This window comes from Mytilus galloprovincialis, chromosome 14 (assembly GCF_965363235.1).
Source record: "Mytilus galloprovincialis chromosome 14, xbMytGall1.hap1.1, whole genome shotgun sequence".
NCBI classification, from domain to species: Eukaryota; Metazoa; Mollusca; class Bivalvia; order Mytilida; family Mytilidae; genus Mytilus; species Mytilus galloprovincialis.
In genome coordinates, this window is record NC_134851.1 from 18,914,999 (window position 1) to 18,939,525 (window position 24,527).

The 24,527-nt window shown below is 31.5% G+C and overlaps 2 protein-coding genes across 2 annotated transcripts in view; both read right to left on the reverse strand.

Annotated features, from left to right (window-relative positions):
• Positions 1 to 24,527, reverse strand: part of LOC143059557 (uncharacterized) — a 106,301-nt gene that overhangs the window by 64,287 nt on the left and 17,487 nt on the right. Inside the window, exon 8 of the mRNA XM_076233077.1 lies at positions 24,017 to 24,136. Coding sequence (XP_076089192.1) covers positions 24,017 to 24,136 — 120 coding nt within the window. The remainder of the gene's footprint in view (positions 1 to 24,016; positions 24,137 to 24,527) is intronic.
• On the reverse strand, positions 9,248 to 19,853 carry LOC143059556 (uncharacterized). Its single transcript, XM_076233075.1, has 7 exons — positions 19,738 to 19,853; positions 18,818 to 18,878; positions 15,227 to 15,316; positions 14,669 to 14,707; positions 13,597 to 13,823; positions 10,578 to 10,697; positions 9,248 to 9,415 (listed from the first exon to the last, which is right to left on the reverse strand). Exons 2-7 carry the CDS (start codon positions 18,876 to 18,878, stop codon positions 9,326 to 9,328), a joined length of 627 nt encoding a protein of 208 aa, XP_076089190.1. The 5' UTR covers positions 19,738 to 19,853; the 3' UTR covers positions 9,248 to 9,325.

A 24,527-nucleotide genomic window follows, 5' to 3' on the forward strand; every position in this document is an offset into this window, starting at 1 on the left:
AGATTTAGAGTATATATATAAGCTTCTATGTATTTTCATTTAGGTTTGGAAACAACTGGGAACATTGAATTACCTATACTGCAGAATTCAACAAATAATAACTCTGTTTCCAAGGGGAAAATACGTTAATATGGTGATAAAATTCAAGAGAGTCCCACACAATATTCTATTTATTTTGGTCTAGTAGTATTCAAACTTTGTTACTACTATGCTTTACTTATTTGCACTTTTCAATAAAAAAAAAACACATGAGAAAATTAGTTTTCGAGATATTAGCCATTGAAAATTTGGCGGGAAAATATACTCTCTTGACTTTTCATAGCTTTATCATTGACAAGTTTACATTCTTAAAAACTATCAAAGAATAATTGAAATTTTATAAGACTATTACAGTGGCTTATCATTATACATGTAAAAGATTTATAAAAAGATAAATGCCAATTTTTTTTAAGGCATTCAAATGAATAAAACCTGAGGTTTCCGAAAATCTGACAAAAATCCCAAAACATGACAAGCGAACTACAATGTACCTTAACTAAGCTCTGAAGCTTAAACCAAATAATATCGATGTTATATATAAAATTTCTGAAAAAAAGTGATTCTATTTATAATCAGGCTCTCAAACCAAACGTTTTCTTTTCAAGAATCTACATGTATGATATCTTTAAAAAATAAACCTACCCCCCCCCCTTTTTTTCTAACTTTCCAACCCCATTTGTTGAACCTTATGAAAAGAACAGAAAAGACTGTGAATGAAGCAAAGCATGCAGTCATATTTCAATTTGAAAATAAACACCCTCTATTTATGTATTTTTTACATAAATTTCTATTTATGCAGTTTTAGAGTGGATGTTGCTATGGATAATATGTGTTTCCATGGTAACAATTGAAGTCAACAACACTTGACGATAGTAATTTAAAGTTTGCGTTAGCTTTTATGTATTTTCTTATCGGTTATGAAAAAATTCTGGACATTTAAGCTCTTTAACTGCAATATTCTGCAAATAAAAACTCCGTTTCCAAGGAAAAAATCGGTTGCTATGGTGATAAAACTAAAAAAAATCCCACGTATTTTTCTATTTAATTTGGTAAAGTAGTATCCAAACTTCATAACTACAGTGCTAACTATTCTGTACACATTTGCACTTTTCTGGAAAAACACCCGAGAAAATTTGATAATTTCGCAAAAATCCCAATCTGAGAACAGTTGAAAATATGCATTTTTTCGCAAAATTTTTCAAAAACTTTACAAATTTGGTTGACATGCAATCTTCACTAAAATGAAGCTTAAACAAAGTTGTATCAATGTTACATATGAACATTAATAAAAAAAAAAGGGCATGATTCTATTCATAATCAGGCTCTAAATTGTGGTGATTTAGCTGATTTTTGAAAGATTTTGTCATGCTTAACAACCCAAAAAAAGAGTGTCCGTTACCATGGCAACCACTCATATTTTCCCACTTAAAATTATTTTTTGAGCAGTATTCATTTACTGCTTCTACTAGGCCAATTATAGATAAAATCTGAAACCTTCATGTATCGCACTCTGCCTGGTTCTAACAAAGAGCTGTACTTAATACTTTATTTTGGACTTTTTATTTTTTTTCTATTCGAGCACAATGATCTTTTGTAAACAAAACGCGCATCGCACGTACAGACTTTTGTTCATGGTACCTCTTATTAGTTTCTTTACATATAGGGGGATATTAAATTGAAATTTTTCATTGAAATTAAATTGAAGTAACATAAGATCATTGCTACAAGTAAAATTAGCTCTTACATCGTATGTTGACATTTAATCTGTTAGAAATGGCTTTCATGGATAAGATTGCTGTCTCATGTTGTGCGAACTCAAAAGAACTACATGTCATTTGCATAGTTTTGTTTGCGTTTTATAAGTTATACCACTTCAGAAATGAGACAAAATGTTTCAACTGTTCCCTTTTACCATTGTTTTACTAATTCCGAAAATTACGTTTTGAACAATGCATGTTATTAAACGGTTACGATTCCCATACATATAAATTGTGTGAGGTGAAGGAGGAAAAATGCATTTTTTTTTCACAGCTATTAATATAATTATAACAATAACGCAAAATGAATGCGCAAATGGAAAATTCACAATGAAGTTATTATAAGCAAAGTGTTACAGCCATTATTGCACAAATATATGAGTTTTTGTGAGGAGGACGAACAATTCATATTTTTTATAGTTAACAAAAAGAAATTTCTTATGACTTACCAACATTCATTCTAAAACTAGTTGTAGGCATGATACATGTAACGTTCTTTCATATATTTTATGATAGTACGATACTTAACCCCTAACGGTAGGGATCGTGCTTGATATTCATATGATAAAGACATAATCTTTCAATCAGTTTAATTGAGGTCTGTAGCTGACATGTCAGTAACTGCTAGTAGTCCTTTCTTAATCTATGTATCATTGTGATTTTGTTTAGTTTCATTTGTTACCTATTCTGACATCGGCCCCGGACTTCTTTTAATCTGAGTTCTACTGTGCGTATTGCTGTGTGATTGTTTTTTTTTCTAAATTGGCTAGAGGTATGGGGGAAGGTTAAGATCTCAAAAAACACGTTTAACCAAGCCGCATTTTTGCGCCTGTCCCAAGTCTGGATTTTGTTAGTCTTGTATGATTTTTAATTTTAGTTTCTTTTATATATTTCGGAGTTTAGTATGACGTCAATTATCACTGAACTATTACATATATTTGTTTAGGGGCCAGCTGAGGACCACCTCTAGGTACGGAATTTTCTCACTGCGTTGAAGACTCATTAGTGGCATTCGGCTGTTTTCTGCTCTTTGGTCGGGTTGATGTCTCTTCGACACATTTCCCATTGCCAACTGAATTTTATTATGAACTTCTTATCCCTATCTCTATCCCCGAGTGTTGTTAATGTGTTGAATTCTTTAGTTACTATCTACATGCCGAAACAATGCAAACCAAGTAAATGTCTGGAGTTGAAGCAAATAAAGTCTAAAAAAAATGTTTATCTTATTTTCAGCAACATGTGAAGACCAAAATAGGTATTGTCTATCTTGGGCCTCGACTGGAGAATGTACTAAAAATCCAGCGTATTATTAGAATCTTGTGCAAAATCCTGCAATGCTTGTGATAAAGTTTCACACGGTAAGGTCAAAAATTATTTTTAAATACATGTATCTGATTTAATCATCTTAAAATATATAACTAAATTTCTTGGTGTAATATTAAAAACATCGGAGTAAACATAGCTCCCGCCATTAAATCATATGTTAATATCTTCTATTTAATGATAGATTTTAGAGTAGTGTTTAATTAGAATAGCTTCTAGAACAGGTGGAAGAACTTGTTAAAAAATCAATCGGAGACAGTTAAACTTTATATTGTTGTAGGTCTTTTAATATGAGGAAGCTTACATTTCAATTTCGAAGTTTTCTATTTTCGTTACTTAGTCTTCAATATAACACATCTTCCTACTTTGATTTCTACATGTTATAGAAAATATATTACTTATTTAACTAACCAAATTGAAGCATGTGACACAAACAAGTCTGAAAAAAAATCCTTACAAAACTGTAGTAATGTACAAGTCTGTAGTATTGTACAAGATTGTAGTAATGTACAAGATTGTAGTTATGTACAAGATTGTAGTTATGTACAAGACTGTAGTTATGTACAAGACTGATGTTATGTACAAGACTGTAGTATTGTACAAGACTGTAGTAATGTACAAGATTGTTGTTATGTACAAGATTGTAGTTATGTACAAGATTGTAGTTATGTACAAGACTGTAGTAATGTACAAGACTGTAGTAATGTACAAGACTGTAGTAATGTACAAGATTGAAGTAATTTACAAGATTGTAGTAATTTACAAGATTGTACAACATTGTAGTACACGATTGTAGTTATGTACAAAATTGTATCTATGTACAATATTGTAGTAATGTGCAAGACTGTAGTTATGTACGAGACTGTAGTTATGTATAAGACTGAAGTTATGTACAAGATTGTAGTAATGTACAAGATTGAAGTAATGTACACGATTGTAGTAATGTACAAGACTGTAGTAATGTCCAAGACTGTAGTTGTGTACAAGACTGTAGTTATTTACAAGACTGTAGTAATGTACAATGCTGTAGTAATGTACAATACTGTAGTAATGTAAACAAGACTGTAGTTATGTACAAGATTGTAGTTATGTACAAGATTGAAATTATGTACAAGATTGTAGTTATGTACAAGATTGTAGTTATCTACAAGATTGTATATTGTAAAGATTGAAGTTATGTACAACATTGTAGTTATGTACAATATAGTTATGTACAAGATTGTAATAATGTACAACATTGTAATAATGTACAATATTGTAGTAATGTACCAGATTGTAGTTATGTATAAGACTGTAGTAATGTACAAGATTGAAGTAATGTACAAGATTGAAGTAATTTTTAATATTGTAGTAATTTACAAGATTGTAGTAATGTACAATAGTGTGGTAATGTACAAGATTGTAGAAATTAATCAAGAAAAACAGAGAAATCAAAATTATTAAAAAAGATAATTTTCGTAAATGTAACGGTCAGTTGATTTGACTGATTTGTTAAGGAACCTATACCTCTAATATGGCAAACAAAAGGGAAGAAGCTCTTGCTCATATTGTAATTGTTGGTTCTATTGTCATACCAATAGATACTCATGAAGAAGGAAACTTACTCCAGTATCTAACTGACATTAGACAACAATTGCTTGTAAAAGTTGAAGAACTGGCTGTACTACATGTATATATTTTAATTCTTGCTGTACTATGTTTTAATTGAATAATTATTTGATGAATGTTAAACGACTATCGTTATTTTTTTCAGCTCCTGTTTGTCAAGATTTGAATAACAACTGTAATATCTGAGCACAAACAGGCTACTGTGGTAGTGACGCTCCATATATGTCCACTAACTGTAAAAGTTCATGTGGATTGTGTTGAAAACGTACGTATTAATGTGTTATTTACATGAGGTTCTGGATGGGGGTCCTCCATTTCTGTATTCATTAATTTTTCATACCATGTTTTTCTATTCTTCATAATTTTTTGCCCATTTTTCTCTATTCTTGAATTCTAGCACCTCATTATTATCTATTCTTTATTGTTTTCGACCATTACCCTTATCCTGACTTGTGCTAAAAACTTCAACATACCTTTAGTTGCATATTATAGCGTACTGGTTCCCGGAATTTTGATAGTATAAAAATAGGTCCTTCTGATCTGAACAACAGCGCAGATGAGCCCTCCTATTATAGTTCTATATACTTTTTATCATTCGAAAGAACTTTCAATATTGTTCTACAGTGATCCCTAGTCCCCAAACTTTCAAAACAACACAACTAGTTCACCTATTGACAAAGATACAGCTATGTTTAGGAACTATTTTGTTTATAACATATCCTACTTTCTTGTATGTTCTTTCAGACCGGGCACGAATTGGTGGTTGTATACCTTAAAGTCAGATTAGTCACATGGACTTGTAGCGTTACTTTAAACAAATACTACATAATTTTATGAACGTCAACTTTACTGATTCGAACTTGATATATTATTGCGCATACTCAATATCAGTGAGTTAATTTAAAAACACTTTATAAATGTGGTGTGTCTAAAATGCTTTTCAGATTTTGGACATATCCAGGAACGCTCAAACCTAAATATTAGATAGCCAAAGATGTATAAATATATAGAAACGTTATCTGTTAAATAACACAAACGGACCCAAAGATCCATTACGATAACTTGCGCCTGTATACTGAAAAGTCAGACTGTATATTTTGTAATGCATTGTTTTGTATGTTATTTGTTTCTATACTGATACAATCTCTTTTTTTTTACAGGTTGTTTTTGCTTTCTTGCATAAACATGAAGTTTACTATTTGCATAAAAAGAGTTATGGAGTTCAATATCACGATGTCGTCGAAAAAACATTTTTTTTATTCTAGTCCTTTGTATCTCTTGTCTTTCTTTCAAATTGGGTCACTATTCATATATCAAGATATCCTTTGCTTAATTGTGTATTCTCATTTTCAATTCAAAATTATCATAATTGTTTTACTTGTATTATTCAAATTGAAGGGACTTTATTAGTCTGTACAACATTTGTCTGTTTGTCTTTTCTGCCAATGATACATAAAAAAAAGCAATCCACATCCACCTTTTGCTTATTTATATCCACGTTATTTTGACTATAGCGACAAAAAGAGGGGCGAAAGATACCAGAAGGACATTCAAACTCATAGATCGAATATAAACAGACAACGTCATGGCTAAAAAAGAAAAAGACCAACATATAAATAATATTACACAAGACACAACTTAGAAAACTAAAGATCAAGCAACACGAACCCCTCTAGAAACTGGGAGTGATCTCATGTTCTTCAGAAGCAGAAAAGTCGCCTTAGTGGTATTCAGATTATACCTTCATAATTGTATATTCCTCTGAATATTTTCAAAATTATTCAAGTGGTACATAAAGAACATTTCTTTGTATACACGTACAACAACGTATAACAAAAATACCTACATGTATATTCATGAAAAGTTAAAAAAGGGAAAGTCCATAATCACAAAAATCAAATGTTAAAACAAACGGAACGAGTGTCATATTCCTGACTTGTTATAGGTATTTTTGACGCGAATGATGAGTTCAATCTGGTTCTTTAATCGTCTGTTTTGACCACAATTCCAGGAGGCAGTGGAGCCAACATGCAAATTGAAGGAACCGAGCAATAATAAAAAAATCAGAAAACTAATGTGAATGTCAAAATTCTGTAATAAAGTATGGGTGAGAGTCTTAAACAGATGCCCGGTTCTAAAACTACAAGAGTCTTGAAAGCACGAATACATTCAGTTTAAATTAAAAAAAGCATCTGCGATCAATCGTGACAAACTTTTCAACTGAAAGGGTTTCTTTATTTCAATAACGACAATCAATAACTAAAGTCATGACCTGTATCGATTTGATGCGTTTTGCTGTTTTTTAACTTTTTTAAGAGTGTTCTTGTGTTGTTCCGTTACACCACTGTCCCAGATTATGGGGAGGGTTTTGCGCCAGAAAACATGTTTAAACACGCCACAGTCAATATGTAGCTGTCCCAAGTCAGGTGTCTGTAATTCAGTGGTTGTCGGTTGTTGCTATTTTCATATTTAATATTCGTATATTATTCTGTACATACATGAGGCTGTAAATTTTCTTGTTTGAATTGTTTCACATTTGTCATTTTGTGGCCTTTCATTGCTTACCATGCAGTATGGGTTTCTCATTGTTTAAGGTCGTACGGTGGACAATGGTGTTAGCATCTATGTCATTTGGTTTTTGATGGAGAGTTATCTCATTTGCAATCATACCAAGTCTTATTTTCATATTTGGTCTAACCAAACTTTTAAAAAAACTAAAACTTCTTCCATTTTCTCAAGATCTGTGTTATTAAAAATGATTTATCGTGTTTATATTAGTAATTTTACTTATAAACTGAAAGTTAACAATTAATCTAAATCAGTAGATCGATTTTGAAGTACATAATAGACACAACGAAATTTGGATTTTCATAGTGTATATTTTAGTTTTGCATAGCATCATTTTAGCAGCAACTGGGTTTTAAGTAAATACATGTGTGACGCATTTGATTCAATACACTAGGACGTGCTTCTTTTTTATTTAGGAGTGCTATTTACAATGAAGCTATCGGAATAATAGTCCATAATATAAAACTTGTAATCTTTCTTAGAAAAATTGAATCTTAATTCAAAACTGTAGCACATTTACATGTAACGATGGTTTTTCAATTTGCAATGTAGCTATGTATCGAAGCATTGGTAACAGTTATATTAAGTTAACATTTGCAACTAAAAAAATGGATCTGAATTTCAATTAGATCTTGAGGAATGTTGAGCGTATGTTGAGCAGGATCTGTCTACCCTTCCGGAGCACCTGATATCACTCCTGGTTTCCGGGTTTTTTTTGGTGCCTAGCCTTTTAGTTTACTATGTTGTGTTTTGTGTACTGTTGTTTGTCATTTTATCTTGATTTTTTTTTCCACAACCTTGCCATTTGATTTTCGACTGATGAGTTCGAGGCCCCCTCTCTTTTCAATTAAATTGATGTCTTAGTTTTTGACGAAATACATTTATTAATCCGCTATGTACAATGCCTTATGTCTACGTGTAGTAATACGGCGTATAAACCTATTGAAGCTAGAATGCTGGACGGCTGCACATAAAATCAATTTGAAATTTTCATGCTCAATTATCATGTGAGTCGTCATTAACTAATATTGCAAATGAAAGAATTTCAAAGAATGTATACCAATTTATCAAAGAGTCAAAGAGTTTATAATTGTGTTGTATACCAACCTTAAGTGCAAATACATGCATATTGTGTACAACCATTCAGATCATTACACAACTTCTGCAACGATTATTAGTAAGTCACAAAAGACATTTATTGACATTTGCTGGAATACACCGATTTGCTGGAATACCAATAAAAAATTACCGCCACGAAATAGCACTGTATTATATTTGTGTGAAATCAATTAACCAATCTTTCATGTCCATCTCTTTTCTTCAAATATAAATGATTTGAAACCAGAACGTGTTACACATGGGACGGCAGGAATAAAATTGATATTGTTTTTGCGAATATTTTCACATCACTAATGAAGAATGGTATACCGTTACCTTAAAATAACTTCTGCAAAAAGGTTATTTGACCTCCGATTGAAAATACCATTTCAAACATTTTACAACTGGTTGACAAATAAATGTGTTTCCGTTTCGGAACTCATGAGGGACATGTGTTTGCTGTATTAGGTTTTTCACAAGTCTTAAGATTGGTTGGTTGATCTGGGAACATTACGCTATTTGTTTATTTATTATTTGCTTTAACCTGTCAAATATTTTTGACCGAGTCTGATTTTACACGGTGATTTAATCTAAGCATTTCGAGGCAACCGGCCTTGTCTTTATTAGATTTCATATAATTCGTACTCTTTTGTTTATCATAAAGTCTGCTACATAATCATTTCATCAGTAAAAAAAAATGGTAATTTTTTGTTACCTGCATATTACACTCCCATCTGTTTGATATACCGGGACTGTAAGCGGGTGCCTGGGTGTAAATGAAATATGATATTCATTATATTTACTATAACACGAGCTCTTTATTAGGAGGCTCAAAAAACTTCAACAACATTAAACTAAAGAAATAACAAAATTTTATTTCCTCTTATTTGTTGATGAGATAAAACCTGACATATTGAAAAATTTCTCATAGTTTAAGTCCATGTGAGCACGTGTATCCTGTCTATTTGCGTTGAATTCACATGCTTCACCACTGGGGTTGTATCGCATTCCTGGTGGAAATACTGAAAAATAAAGTCATTAATTTTAATACAGGCGGATATCTAAAATTGAGAATGGAAATGGGGAATGTGTCAAAGAGACAACAACCCGACCAAATAAAAAAATAACAGCAGAAGGTCACCAACAGGTCTTCAATGTAGCGAGAAATTCCCGCAGCCGGAGGCGTCCTTCAGCTGGCCCCTAAACAAATATATACTAGTTCAGTGATAATGAACGCCATACTAATTTCCAAATTGTACACAAGAAACTAAAATTAAAATAATACAAGACTAACAAAGGCCAGAGGCTCCTGACTTGGGACAGGAGCAAAAATGCGGCGGGGTTAAACATGTTTGTGAGATCTCAACCCTCCCCCTATATCTCTAACCAATGTAGAAAAGTAAACGCATAACAATACGCACATCAGTTTGCATCAGACAATACTAATGAAGCTTTTTATTATAAAAGGGAACCAACTTATTGTCGTTTTGACATTGTTTAATTTGATATTACATATTTCTTGAAATTATCTAAATGAAGGAATATATCTCCTCCTATAAAGCTTGTATTCCATGCCCACCTTTGATTTTACTTTTTTGCGTTTTTGATTGTTTGATAAATTTTGGATTTTCTATTTATTTTTCTCGATCATTTATTTAATGAATTTTTATTTTTGTCGAAATGCGCAAATGCCATGCGGTGCAGTAACGTTTTTACCGTCAATGTTATTTTATCTGTTATTATGGTCATTGATTTTGTTAATGTTATATACGTAAATTATAGTTACAAAAAAAGCTTAACGATCAAATCTTTACTTAGCTTTCATTTAATGACAATTAACACTTCACAATAATTGGTTTGTAATTAAAAGTGTTATTTTGTAAGTCTGATACCTTTGATAAAAATTAGCATGTCGAAATAACCCATTGTAATGTTTATTTGGTTATTTCTATGTCCTGAATGTTCTTGCAATTATTTGTACTGTAGTCCTGTCATGTGATGTTGTCATTTTAATGTTATATTTAATATTGCCATTAAAGCGCGAGGTTTGGCTAGCCACAAAACCAGGTTCAACCTACCATTTGTTTTTCTAAAATGTCCTGTACCAAATCAGGAAAATGACCATTGTTATATTATAGTTCGTTTCTGTGTGTGTTACATAATATTTATATATAGGTGACTTACCTTTATCTCATTTCCATCACATGATATAAGTATACCTGCACGTCTTACATTACCAAGATGGTAGAATATTGGTGTGTAGGGTTTAGCTGAGTGTGAGCATGTACCACTACTTAACAGAACCTGTTGAAAAAGACGTTTCATCACAACATAATATGAATAATGTGATGTGAAAAGAAAGTTTCAAAATGGTTTTAGATACAAAAACTGAACGAACGTTTTCTTTTTTTATTTCATGACAAAATAATGAGTCATCTCCCTGTAACACAGGTAGACCAAGTCAGTTTAACGTCTTAATAAAAAAAATAAAAAATGGAACTTTCTATCAGCGGGTCACACTGTGTTATCATTGACTTAGAGATTTCTTTATTGCAGTATTATACGTTGATGTTTTGTCAGCATTTTTCTCTCTTTGCAGATCCTACTTAGACTTTGTAAAACATCACCAGTGTCTGAGTAGAAAGCTGATGAACCAGTGGTATGTCAGAGAATGTATCGCTTTTTTCTGTAAAAGTTCATCGGAAGGTACCAAGACCTTGTTGATAAATATTCCTTATCAACTTAACAAATAATACACAATGGTCTTGGATTGCAGACTCCTGATACTGATATTATTTATCATCTTAATAACGTATTGTAGTATTCTTTTATTTGTTTTTATTACTTTTCCTGTTTAGTCTGTTTTTGGTGATATCTATTTAACATGACTCTGTACTTATACATCCTGTCGTTGTCTTGTTGTTGTATTCTTGTCTTTATCTTTTGCTAAGGTGTTTTGTCTATATTCCTTTTTATGTTTCTTTGATACATATGACGTGGCTCTGTACTTATACATCCCGTCATTGTATTAAATGTAGTGTGCTATTGTAAAAATTTTGTATTCTTTTCGTTCATTTTTCCGCATGTGCTCTCACTTTCTATATTCCTTTTTATGTCTTTTTGATACATATGACGTGGCTCTGTACTTATACATCCCGTCATTGTGTTATTGAGCTACGGTTTATATCATTGTTTTCTTGTCTTTAATCTATGTTAATGTGCTTGATCTATATAGATATAGGGAGATGTTGTATGAGTGCTAATCAGACAACTCTCCATCCAAGTAACAATTTATAAAAGTAAACCATTGTAGACCAAGGTACGGTCTTCAACAGCTTTTGTTCACACCGAACAGCAAGCTATAAAGGGCCCCAAAATTACTGGTGTAAAACCATTAAAACGGGAAAACCAACAGTCTTATCTATATAAAAACGAAAATGATGAACACTTATGAACAACATAAACAGAAGACAACCACTGAACACCAAATTCCAGACTTGCAAAGAATTGCAGCGGGATTAAACGTTTTAATGGTACCTGTCTTCTCTCTTTTCTGAATAGTATAACATCACAACATAAAAAACACACTATAAAAAATCAATTGGAATGACTTAACTCTATCAATAAATGTAGTACGTAGTATACTTCTTTTTCTGTCTATATAATCTTCCGTTTAGGAATACCAAGAAATTTCTTGTGTGTCAATAAAACTAATCTAAAACTTGGTACATGAGGGATGAATATCAACAATAAAACTATACAATTATTGCTCGCTAAAACTTTGTGTTCTTCATGTAAAGGTGCTGGAACAGTATTTAATAAGAAATAACATAATGTTGATGTTTGTAGTGCGAAGAAGTAACGATTAGTAATAATTCCAAACAATGAAAAAGCTGGAATATAGACCAGATACATGTTAACATTAAATAACAAAAAAGCATTACAAATTGTATCGACGGGCCAAATTAACAAGAAAACACGACTTAAGAGTACTCTCTGTTACTGACGGCTAGTTAAAAGCCAAAAACAATTAATAATTAAAAAAAAACATGCATCAGAAAGTAAATCAACTAAAATTCATCTCAGGGATTTAGTATGTTAACGTCATGGAAGACATGACTTGTGCAATACGAAATTATATATATCGACAGGGAGTAGAATATTTATAGTAAATACCTTTTTATGTTTTTTGTAACATATATGTTTGTTTGTTTTTATAGTGATATCATAACAGACGGTTGACTGCTGTATCCCTATTTTGTACATTTTTAATTATTCTCGTCTGTTTGTTTTGTTAACACATCTTTGTCAATATAATGACATTTGATGCAACTGTCATACAAGTTAGAGATTTGGCTAGCTATAAAACCAGGTTTAATCCACCATTTTCTACATAAGAAGATCCCTGTACAAAGTTAGGAATATGACAGAAGTTATCCATTCGTTTGATGTGTTTGAGCTTTCGATTTTAATTGGGGACTTTCCGTTTTCAATTTTCCTCGGAATTTAGTATTTTTGTGATTTTATTTTTTATAGTCTTAAATGCCTGTACCCAGTTAGGAATATGACAGTTCTTGTCTATTCGTTTTTGATGTGTTTTGTCATTTGTTGTTGCCATGCGATAATGAACTTTCCGATTTGATTTTCCTCTGAGTTCAGTATTTTTGTGATTTTACTTTTTATATACCAATGTTAAACTGCTTTTTGCCTGAGCTGATGTATACTATACGTACTATGAATAATAAGTGGTTAAAAACCCATGAAATATGCATGCCACTATACAATTGGTTGATTTATGGTTCTACTTGTAGTCTTTTGTTTTAATTATTTGGTTTCATTGACTAGTGATCACCTCTGTTAACTAAATTCACAGGTGTTAATTTGCAGAAAGAAAAGAAACATCTCAATATTTTAAAAATCGTATACTCGTATTTCGCGCGATATGTACAACACTGTTTCTCTGTTGAGTTTATGTTCAATACCTTAGGGCCGGACGACCAAAATCTCTATGTAACCCCGCAACGTTTTGCGCGGGGACAACAAAGATAACTGAACTATTCACACAAAAATCAGATCCTATTCGAGATCTGCTTATCTTAAGAAATGCTACTTTTCCAATTCTATCTAGTGATCATCGAGTCAGTTAGCTCTTACATTTCCCAATACATAATGGATGTATGTCCCATAATTAAATTACATGTACCTGTTTTCCTTCAATCCAATTTGCACTGACAGGTGCATTGCACAGTGTCATAACTAAAGCATCATTATCATGGTGTTCATTATCGTTCTGACATATTGCAGCTTTGGCATTGTGGATGAATTGGTTTCTAGCTACAGCATCGAATATTTTGACAATGTCGCATAGACTGGTATGTGGCTCCATTGTAGTTAAAGGAACTTGAGTAGTGATTGGTGGGTTGGTTTTATCTTCAATAAAATTAATAAGTTCATAGGAATACTTATTCTTCAACTCAGTGATACTGTTTGACTGAAAGTAATTGTTGCAGGTAGGGAGCAACACTCGTTCAATATTTGTTTGAAGACGGATTAAAAAATATTTCAGACTGAGCCTTCAATCTTGCACACGAAAGGTGGCTCGCAGGTCTAAGTCCAATTTGTTTTTTAAATATTGGATTTTACTTTTTTTTCAATAAATAAATTTTATCTTATACTTAATGGAAATATTGGGTCAACGTTCATTTAAGCTCGCAATCTGTCTTTAAAAGAATCATGCATTAATGTTAAGATATTTTTTTCTGTTGAACAAATAGGAGAAAAAAAAATCGAAATAAATAAAGAATTTAATCACAGAAATTCCTAAAGTTTACAATAGTTTAGTTTAAGTTCAGTTCAGTTGAAAAAAAAGATATAAATCACCGATGAGTTAAAAAAGTTTAAATGTTTATGCAAAACAATTGCCTTTTTCACCATTACATAGGGAGATAATTTGGAGCTTTTTCAATGATATTTACATTTTAAAAGTCCTCTGGGGCCAAAACGAATTGATTTTTTTTGTTGATTTGTGTACCATATCATAAAGTAATAACTAATTGAGTATTAAATAAAATTTGTAATGAAAAACAAATGTTGCATTTTTTGCTGATTTGTTTGTACCCTCTGGCCTATGTAGATATTTTGAAAATAATCTTGTCAAGCAAGGATAAGGGAAAAAACTCTTTTTGAATACTTAATAATCAATTGTAAAATTTGCTTTGCTAATAACCAATTAACAAGAGAAAAAGTATTTTATTTAAAGTATGAAAAGAACTTACCAGGGCATTGTATATCACAATGTCTACAGTGGTTGCATGCTGAAAAGGGGAGATAATTTAATAAAATAGCATGTGTTACGTTCCTTCACAAATGTGTGCTTCTTAAAACAACGTAATGAAAGCCGTGGTGTAGTGGTAAGTGCATCAGACTACAAACCCAAAGGTTTCTGGTTCAATCCCCGGTCTGGGAAGAAAATTTCAAGGACTGAATTTTCGGCTCTCCCTATAAATCTTTTGCGATTATGGTCTTGAAAACCGATGACAGTCCGTCGGAAAGGGACGATAAATGACTGCATCGTGTGAAGAGAGTGCAATATATCATGCCCGTCAAAGACACCCATGTATTGCGTTTTTTCTGCAGATCTTGAAAGAATATTTTGTAAATATTGTGTATGATACGAATGAATTATATTTCATATTTTTTTTTGTAGATATATATTTGTCAGACATGTGTGCTGCAGCGGTCTTGGTGTGCTGGTAAATGATCGAGGACAGTTGTATTATTAGCAAATAAATCTTTGCGTTTGAGGCCATATTTACAACGGCAGATAAACATACCAGCTGAATACTCGTGATTACAATGGCAGTCATAACATGTTTGCCATGTATCTGATCCACTTGAACAGTCATTGTGTTGATGATTATGACCTAAATAAAATAAAAATGCACAATTTCGTTAGATATGTTTTTAGGGTGTAAAACGTGTATGTAAAACAGTACTAATACTGATGGATTAAAGCCGATAGAGAATAAAATTTAGACATATACTTTATACAAATCCTTTAAATATGACCAAATAAAAGTCAGATGTAAAAATTGGACTACTATTTAAAAACAATGATATGGCTAAGTTTAGACTAACAAAAAACGTACGTCTAAAGAATGATGTGCATTAGGAAACAATGTCTGCATATGATAAACGCTTTAATAACAAAGATAAAATTGAGAAAGGAAATGGTGAATATGTCAAAGCGACAACCACCCGACCATAGAGCAAACAACAACCGAAGGCAACCAATGGGTCTTCAATGTAGCGAGAATTTCCGCACCCGTAGGTGTCCTTCAGCTGGCCCCTAAAAATATGCATAATAGTACAGTGATAATGGACGTCATACTAAACTCCGAATTATACACAAGAAACTGAAATTTAAAATCATACAAGACTAACAAAGGCCAGAGGCTCCTGACTTGGGACAGGCGCAAAATTGCGGCGGGGTTAAACATGTTTATGAGATCTCAACCCTCCCCCTATACCTCTAGCCAATGTAGAAACGTAAAAGAATAAGATACGCACATTAAAATTCAGTTCAAGAGAAGTCCGAGTCCGATGTCAAAAGATGTAACAAAAGAAAATAAATAAAATAACAATAATACATAAATAACAACAGACTACTAGCAGTTAACTGACATGCCAGCTCCAGACCTCAATTAAACTGATTGAAAGATTATGTCTTCATCATATGAATATCAGGTACAATCCCTCCCGTTAGGGGTTTAGTATCATACTATCATAAAATATATGAGAAGAACATAACCCGTGTCATGCCAACAACTGTTTTTTTTTAGAAATAGATGTGTTTAGTTCCGATGCAAAGACCCTATCAGTGAATCAATGTTAAAGCCAAAATATGCAATCTTTAATGACTTGACAACAGTATCGTAACTATATCCCCTTTTAATAAGTCTATTTAAAGGTTTTGTTAGTTTCTGAGGAGAACACTGACATTTTTGTGCTTTATAAAGAATATTTCTATAAAAAATTGGATGTGAAATACCTGAACGTATAAGATGTCTGCATGTTGAGTTATATTTACGAATTATTTCCTTATACCGGTGATAAAATTTAGTAAATGTTTTGACCAGTTTGTGATATCGAAAACCCTGGTGTAATATTTTTTCAGTAATACATAAATTTCTCTCGCTAAAATCTAATACGTTGTTACATACACGAGCGAATCGTACAAGTTGAGATATATAAACACCATAAGATGGTGACAAGGGAACGTCACCATCTAAAAATGGATAATTAACAATAGGAAATGAAAAATCATCTCTTTTATCATAATTTTTTTGTATTAAGCTTCCCGTTTATGATATAGATATCAAGATCGAGGAAAGGGCAGTGGTCATTGTTATCATTAGATTTATTTAAAGTAAGTTCTACAGGATAAATTTCTTTAGTATACATACTGAAGTCGTCATTATTGAGAGCCAATATATCATCCAAATATCTAAAAGTATCGTTAAATTTTTGTATCAAATGTTGTTTTGATGGGTCTTTGCTAATTTTAGTCATAAATTGTAACTCATAACAATAAAAAACAGGTCCGCAATAAGTGGTGCACAGTTAGTCCCCATTGGAATTCCAATAACTTGACGATATACGGAATGTCCAAAGCGAACAAAAATGTTATCAAGTAAAAATTCAAGCGCATAAATAGTATCAAAGCATGTCCAATTGACATAGTTCTTTTGTTTATTGCTACTAAAAAAACTACTAAATAATACCAAAGACAATATTTTACAATCAAAATAACATTTTTACCTAAGTACACTAATGCATTCAATATGCTTGAATATACAGAGGTCTTGGTTGAAGGTTTCAATTTCTAAATTTTTAACATGTTTTAATATCCTGTATGAGTTGGTGATTTTTTCTCCATTTTTAAACTTAAGGTTAATTAGGCTCGGGTTTTTTCCATAAAATTTTGACAAAATATTTACTTTGTCCATTTGACATAAATTCAAAATTTCAAAAAACTTGAACAACACACATTGTCGGAAAAAAATCATCGTATTTATATTAAATTGGAAAACAATAATTTTATCATAACGTTCAGCTGATTTTATAGAGGTATCGTCCTGTAGTGTTGAATAAATGAATGAATGAATGAATGAATGAATGAATGAATGAATGAATGAATTTTAATTGCATTAGTTACACTATTGCTTTAACAAAATACAAGGTATATACATATATGAGAAATATGATGACAGAATACAGAGAACTAATAGATAAATTAAATAATGCAGAGATAACTTATAATATTATTAATTCGTATTATTTAACAAATTTGATTCGTTTAGGCATAGTCACATGTTAAACTATATTTTCGAAGGTAGAGAGAAAACGGCGTATAGCAAAAAGCATATTGACCGGCAAAATGCATATCGCACGGTTATTTTTAGAATATCTAAAAACCGATATACTTTGTGACGGCATGTAATGAATTTCAGGATATTGTTTAACGTTTTGAAACACATGATATCTGTGATCAATAATTTGACGGAAAATATCTTCAAATACATAAGATGTAAAAAAAAAAAAAAAAATTTAATAACAACTAATTTGTTGTTATTGTCAAGGAGACAAATTGATGTAATATTTATAAAATTCCAACAAACCTAAATGACGATTCTGATACAAATAAGGTCGGAAATTAATAATATAACAAATATAGCCTTTGTATGAGGTCAATTCAGGATATATCGACCCAAAGAAGTATATCGACCTCGGACTTCGTCCTCAGTCAATATACTTCTTTCACTTGTATCGACCTAACACAAAGGCTATATTTGTATAATAACACATACATGTGTACATCATATTAACTTATAATTTGCCTTCTTAATTTCCATGCAGTCTTTAGATAGTTACACAGTTTCTAATTCAAGCTTTTTCACCTAGCTTGTAACAAAAAAAAATAGCTTTCGTGTATTTGGCCCTGAACAATAACATTTGCAAAATGTTACATCTAAGTGTTCTATATGCAAGAAAAATCAACACAACATGATATTCATCTTTAATATTATTCATTTTACAACATCTACAGAAACGATTGTTTCTAGCCAGCTGTTTCTATATAGAATTTCAAGCTTCCACTACGTAGTGTGATACGTATTTTGGTATTAAAATCATATTGTAAATAATTCTCCATACAAAAATCTGATTTTAAACATTTATACGTATGTTATGTAGCAACTTCAGCACCATATTATTGTGTTGCTTTTTTTCATTTATAAATTCATTGATTTATGTCGGTTTTAGTATGAAAGAAGAAGAGGTCAGCATACTGTAAGTGCTTTAGGTAATACCTAGTTGTACATGTTGTAGAATTATATTACGATTCATAGGTAAAGTATACTTACTGCCAGCGAGGTCTACTACTGGTAAAGTACACAGAAGAGTAAACAAAACAATGTATCTCATCTAAAATGGACAGACATATTCAAAAGATTACAGTTATTAGAATACATAATATGCCTGTTAATTGCTTAAGGTGTGTTTTTGTTTGAATATATAATTCAAAGGAATAAAACATTTGGCTGTACTATTCCATTAAATGTACAATATAAAACTATGTCCTGGTAAATTAAACCATTCCATGGTCTCCTTAGCTTTCAGTGGCAGATTCACGTCCTAGTTTAGTCTAGACAAACGCAATGTATTTACGTCTGAAAACAAATATTTTATCTAAATGATTTGAGACATATGTTACCTGTGGAAGAGAATGTAACCGTATTATATTCGAAATACATTTTGGTACTTGTTCTTACATATATATTCATGTTTCGGTAAATCGCATACTTTTCAATTTTAAATCCTCTATGCTCTTCAAATGTTTTGGCTTCATAACTATTTAAATATGAGCGTTACTGATGAGTCTTATGTAGACGAAACGCGCGACTGGCCGTATCAAATTATAATCCTGGTACCTTTGATAATTGTTCAGCATGACCATCTCCATTTACAACCGTAAATATACAAGAATTAGTACAACTGTTGCAAATTAATAATTATTAATTCATTGGTTGATTTTTTGTAAATTCTGGTTTCTATTTATTTTGTTATGAGGACTCCGTCCTTGTCCCTCGTTATTGTTATAAAATACTAACAGTTCGAATTAACTTTTAGACAGTTATACTTCCAAACAGTCATATCATTTCAATCTTTAAAATTGTTTAGAACGGTTTAAAAGTTCCATCGTAGAACAGCGTAAGGACTTCCATCGTATAACTTTTTTACTACTAGAAAATGTTTCTCCGGTGAATTACAGGGTAAAACTTACAGTAGGGATGAATCAATAAGTTCCAATAAATGCAATAAATATATTCCAGAGTCTTACGTCACACCCTTTGGTTTGAATACTTGTAGGAACCAGTTGACGATACGATTATCAGTGTGTGATAAGCCAAAATGTATCACGCTCCACAATATAACTGTGTCATTGTTTCATCGTAGGTTAAAGTTTAAAAAATATGCTAAAAGATTTAGTTTCTCTGCAACTTTCGGTTTACTTTTATTAAGAAACACTTGATTTGTAATAATATAAATGTGTCATTTTTTTCATCGTAGGTTAAAGTGTACTACATTATCAAAGTATAAACATTTAAAACACAATTGAATTACTTTTGAAAAAAAAAATTGAAAAATATAAGGTAAACAATTGTTGTGCCTAAATGGCTGTGTATTCATTTATATTTGTATTTCAAATTTTCGTGGATTGAAAAAAATATGATTGTTTTGTCCACATTTGATTTCGTAGTTTTGCCAAATTCTGCATACAAGTCTTTTGAAAATTAAGAATAATTAATAACCAAAGACGTGGCTTACCTGTTCCAACATGTCCAAAAGAAATCCATGATAGTTGGTACAGTCTACAGTTAAAATATCCCACAATTATACACCATTTAATTGGTGTACAATTACTATGATGTACAATTACACCACACTCCTTGAACCATGCTTACACAATCGAACCACACACCATCGTACCGTATACTTTGAGCCTTTCCATCATACACGACACACAATTCCCAATGTAACCTAAACCATACCAACAAGCAATTAACATCCAATATTGAACCTCAATTTAAAATGGAATACATTTAAACAGTTTTTAAGAAAATTTGTTGGTTTGTTGGTTGAAGAAAAAACCAAGCATTCTTATTAGATTGACAACACTACTGTTAATGCAACGGATGTGAATTTGAACACCTATGTCTCTTTAGTGACGCTCAAGGATCTATCTATTTGAAAATCCAAATGTTGGAGAGTTGATATATCCACAAAAGGACAAACAAAACTAAAGCCTAACACATACAAGGAGGAGAAGATATGCCTAAGAGGAAACACTCCTTAATCGTATTTGGATACCTGTACCGAATGAAGTTCTAGATACTCTGCTTATGATACCATCGAGAACAGACAGTCAAAGATATTGAGACAATTCAAAAATTGTATTACTATTTATTTAATTACAACTTAAACTACCATTATACTATGTGAATCTTAATTGTTTCTATTTTTTTATTTTTTGTGTTTGATGTGAAATCCATCCCTATCGTATATAACAAGATAATTACTCAAAGTCTAGTTGCAGCCAATCTTGACATCACTCAACATACTATTTTGCCGTGGTATTCATTCTCTGCTGGAACATGTGAATAAGTTTAAGTTTCAAAAACCAGACATTCTGCAAAAGTTTGAATCTATCAAAAAATGTTGGCAAATGATTATATATTTCAATTATATATTTTAAATTTAAAATTACTTAAACATCATGTAGCTTTGAAAAAATATTTTATAATAATTGCTTTTCCTACCATTTTCGTTTTACCTAGTAAGAATTAATAGATTTGTAAGTAGAAAGTGATTTTTGTAACATTTGGTTTTCAGACCTTTGCATTTATATCAATTTTTCAAAATATTTGTTCAACCAATAACTGTTGACCTTTGTCCGAACTTACATAAGACCTGTTTTTCTTGATCCTGGATAAGTTAGTTGTTTGATATAAAACGGACTGCAATAAATTTTGATTCACTGCAATTTTCATTCTCAAAATGGATTGTTTTGAATCATTGCAAAATGGCTAAAAGTTTAGGTTTTTTCGCTAAAAACCAGTGTTTTAAATTTAATATATGATTACTTACATATATCTTTTTAAATAACCATTTCATGGAGAGAAACAATTCGCAGCCATGTTGAAAAACCTTAATTTCTTTTGTGCCAGAGATACTGCATTCAGCTTTTCAATTATTCAGCTGAATACAATGTATCTATTAAAGAAATAAGATAAGAAATTCCGAACTGGTTTAGTATCATCCTGCAATAAAAAGAAAAGAAATAACATCTTTGCTATAAATTTAGCATTCCCTTTTTATATTAGTACACCATACATTTATATATTAAAACTAAATTTTTAGCCTACCGAAAATTTTAATTCAAAACTCTTACGGCTAAAAGTTTAGCTGCCAAAAAAACAGATTCAATTTATGAAACTAAAATTTTAGCATTCTTCGAAATTTGAACAAGTTCTTATAATATTAAAGTTACATGATATAAAATGCTAAAGTTTTAGTTTTTTACGAAATTGTATGATAATACATTACATGTAAAATATTTTACATATGAGGATTTATGTATATTATGTCTCAGGGGCAGATTAGGGAGGGGGTAGATTCCTGGAACTTATGCTTTGACCCCCGTTCCCCCTTATGAAAATGGCTGGGACTGCCCCTGTATCTTGATTTAATAATACTAAGTAACAGATACTTATTTACATGTAGGTTTCAAAGAAACACAATAGCTGCATTTGCATGTTTGTGACACGGTATTATCGCTAAATGTTTGTTATCATCCTCCTTTTGTATACTTCAAATTCATATTGTATACTAGGCAGTACTGTTTATTATATTTTGTGTCCACATATATTATACGTCGTTTGTTTTAAAAACAATATATAAAACATTTTCTCGTTTTGTTTATATAGATTAGACCGTTGGTTTTCCCGTTTGAATGGTTTTACACTAGTAATTTTGGGGCCCTTTATAGCTTGTTGTTCGGTGTGAGCCAAGGCTCCGTGTTGAAGGCCGTACTTTAACCTATAATGGTTTAATTTTTAAATTGTTATTTTGATGGAGAGTTGTCTCATTGGCACTCACACCACATCTTCCTATATCCATTAAGATTAAGTCAAGACAAGACAAACCTAACGAGGAGTCCGTTTGGCTTTGGACAGGCGATTGAAGATGTCCAAAATATGAATAAAAGAATACTTGAAAAAAATGTATAACAATCAACAATTGACTGAGCTGTTTGAACATATATATCAGCTATAGAACTTGTACATGAGCATATGGGTCCAGTAGATACTTTGTTTACATTTTCTTATACAAACAAAAACTAGATAAACAAGTCAAATATAAGGAAATACTCACGTAAAAGATTCCTGATGTTTCCTCCTGTTTTGGTATGATTCTTTCTATAAATAAAATTCTCATTGCATTTTATAAAACAGACAAATTTGATGTTTTTGCCATTCAACTATAAATAAAATATACATTTGCGCCATTTTGAAGTCTTCAAAAATCTTTATCTTTCAAACGCTTTAGACAAAGGATAAATCAAGGACTTTTCAAACGTTCAGGTGAGTTCAGCATTTAAAGCGCTTTAATGTTTTGACTTTTGTCTCCTAAATGCTTGAATAATTGTATGCCCTTGATATTATTTGTTTTTAAATGGTGTTTCAACAAAGGAAGCAATTATAATATATTTCCAATTTAATTTTTAATAACTGTTCTGATGTTAATACTTGATTTATTTCACTTGACTGGCGGTGTTTAACCGGTTTGCAGGAAGGCGTAACAGAAAAATCAAAAATAGCCTTTCTAGACGGCATAATTATTTGGACTATCCGTATATATTCAGGTGTTTTTGGATAAATTCTTCAATTAGTGTTCAGCTATTTGTCCCATACTAGTATCATACCGTCCGCTCTTTTGTATATCCGTTTTGTGACACTGATAATAATTAGAAATCAATTATAATTGTAACGGAAATCATCCCTATTGCACACATCTTCAAAAAGACTGTTTTATGTTTAACCCCGCCGCATTTTTGCGCCTATCCCAAGTCAGGAGCCTCTGGCCTTTGTAAGTCCTGTATTATTTTAATTTTAGTTTCTTGTGTACAATTTTGAAATTAGTATGGCGTTCATTATCACTGAACTAGTATATATTTGTTTAGGGGCCAGCTGAAGGACGGCTCCGGGTGCGGGAATTTCTCGCTACATTGAAGACCTGTTGGTGACCTTCTGCTGTTGTGTTTTTTTATTTGGTCGGGTTGTTCTCTTTGACACATTCCCCATTTCCGTTCTCAATTTTATGTCCATATGCAAATTAAAGCGTAAGATCAGTTGAAATTACATTGGTAATAACATATACTATATCGACTTTTTTTCTCATTTACATGTATTTATTTCCAAACAATATATAACTAGTTGTACATTTTGATTTGGTATTGAACTGTTGAAAATTACTTTCTGTATTACAATGTAATAACGTACCCGTATTTCACTCCCACTGCATGATATAAGTATGCCTGCAAGTCTAACATTACCTTCATGGTAAAATATTGGCGTATATGGTTTAGCTGATTTTGAGCATGTGCCATCCCTAAAAAGAACCTGATAATAGTAAAAGTATATAATTTTAAATGTTAAAACATTTTTTATTATGTTTATCGAAAAAAAAATCGAAATTAATGAGACACTTGTATTAAAGCAGATAAACATAGATGCATTATTTTAAAATCACTAAAACTTAATGTCCACCTTGATTGAAACCATAAAGTTAAAACTGAGATAACAAAAATACTGAATTCAAAAATGAAAGCCCCTCATCAAATGGCAAAAACAAAATACAATTGATGAATGGAAAAAGGGAATATGTCAACCAGACAAAAACGTAGACAACAGCCGGAGGCAACCGATGTGCCTTCAGCGTAGCGAGGAAATCCCGCACCCGGAGATGGTCATCACCTGGCCTTTTAAGAAAATTGTGTACTTGTTCGGTGAA

Bases quoted from the DNA above. Each gene is read 5' to 3' on its own strand.
- LOC143059556 (XM_076233075.1), bottom strand. From the start codon at position 18,878: ATGAGATACATTGTTTTGTTTACTCTTCTGTGTACTTTACCAGTAGTA. The intron at 15,317-18,817 runs GTAAGTATACTT...TATTTTATTTAG, and splicing joins AGTAGTAGACCTCGCTGGCA to GTCATAATCATCAACACAAT. The intron at 9,416-10,577 runs GTAAGTCACCTA...TTTATTTTTCAG, and splicing joins GTGATGGAAATGAGATAAAG to TATTTCCACCAGGAATGCGA.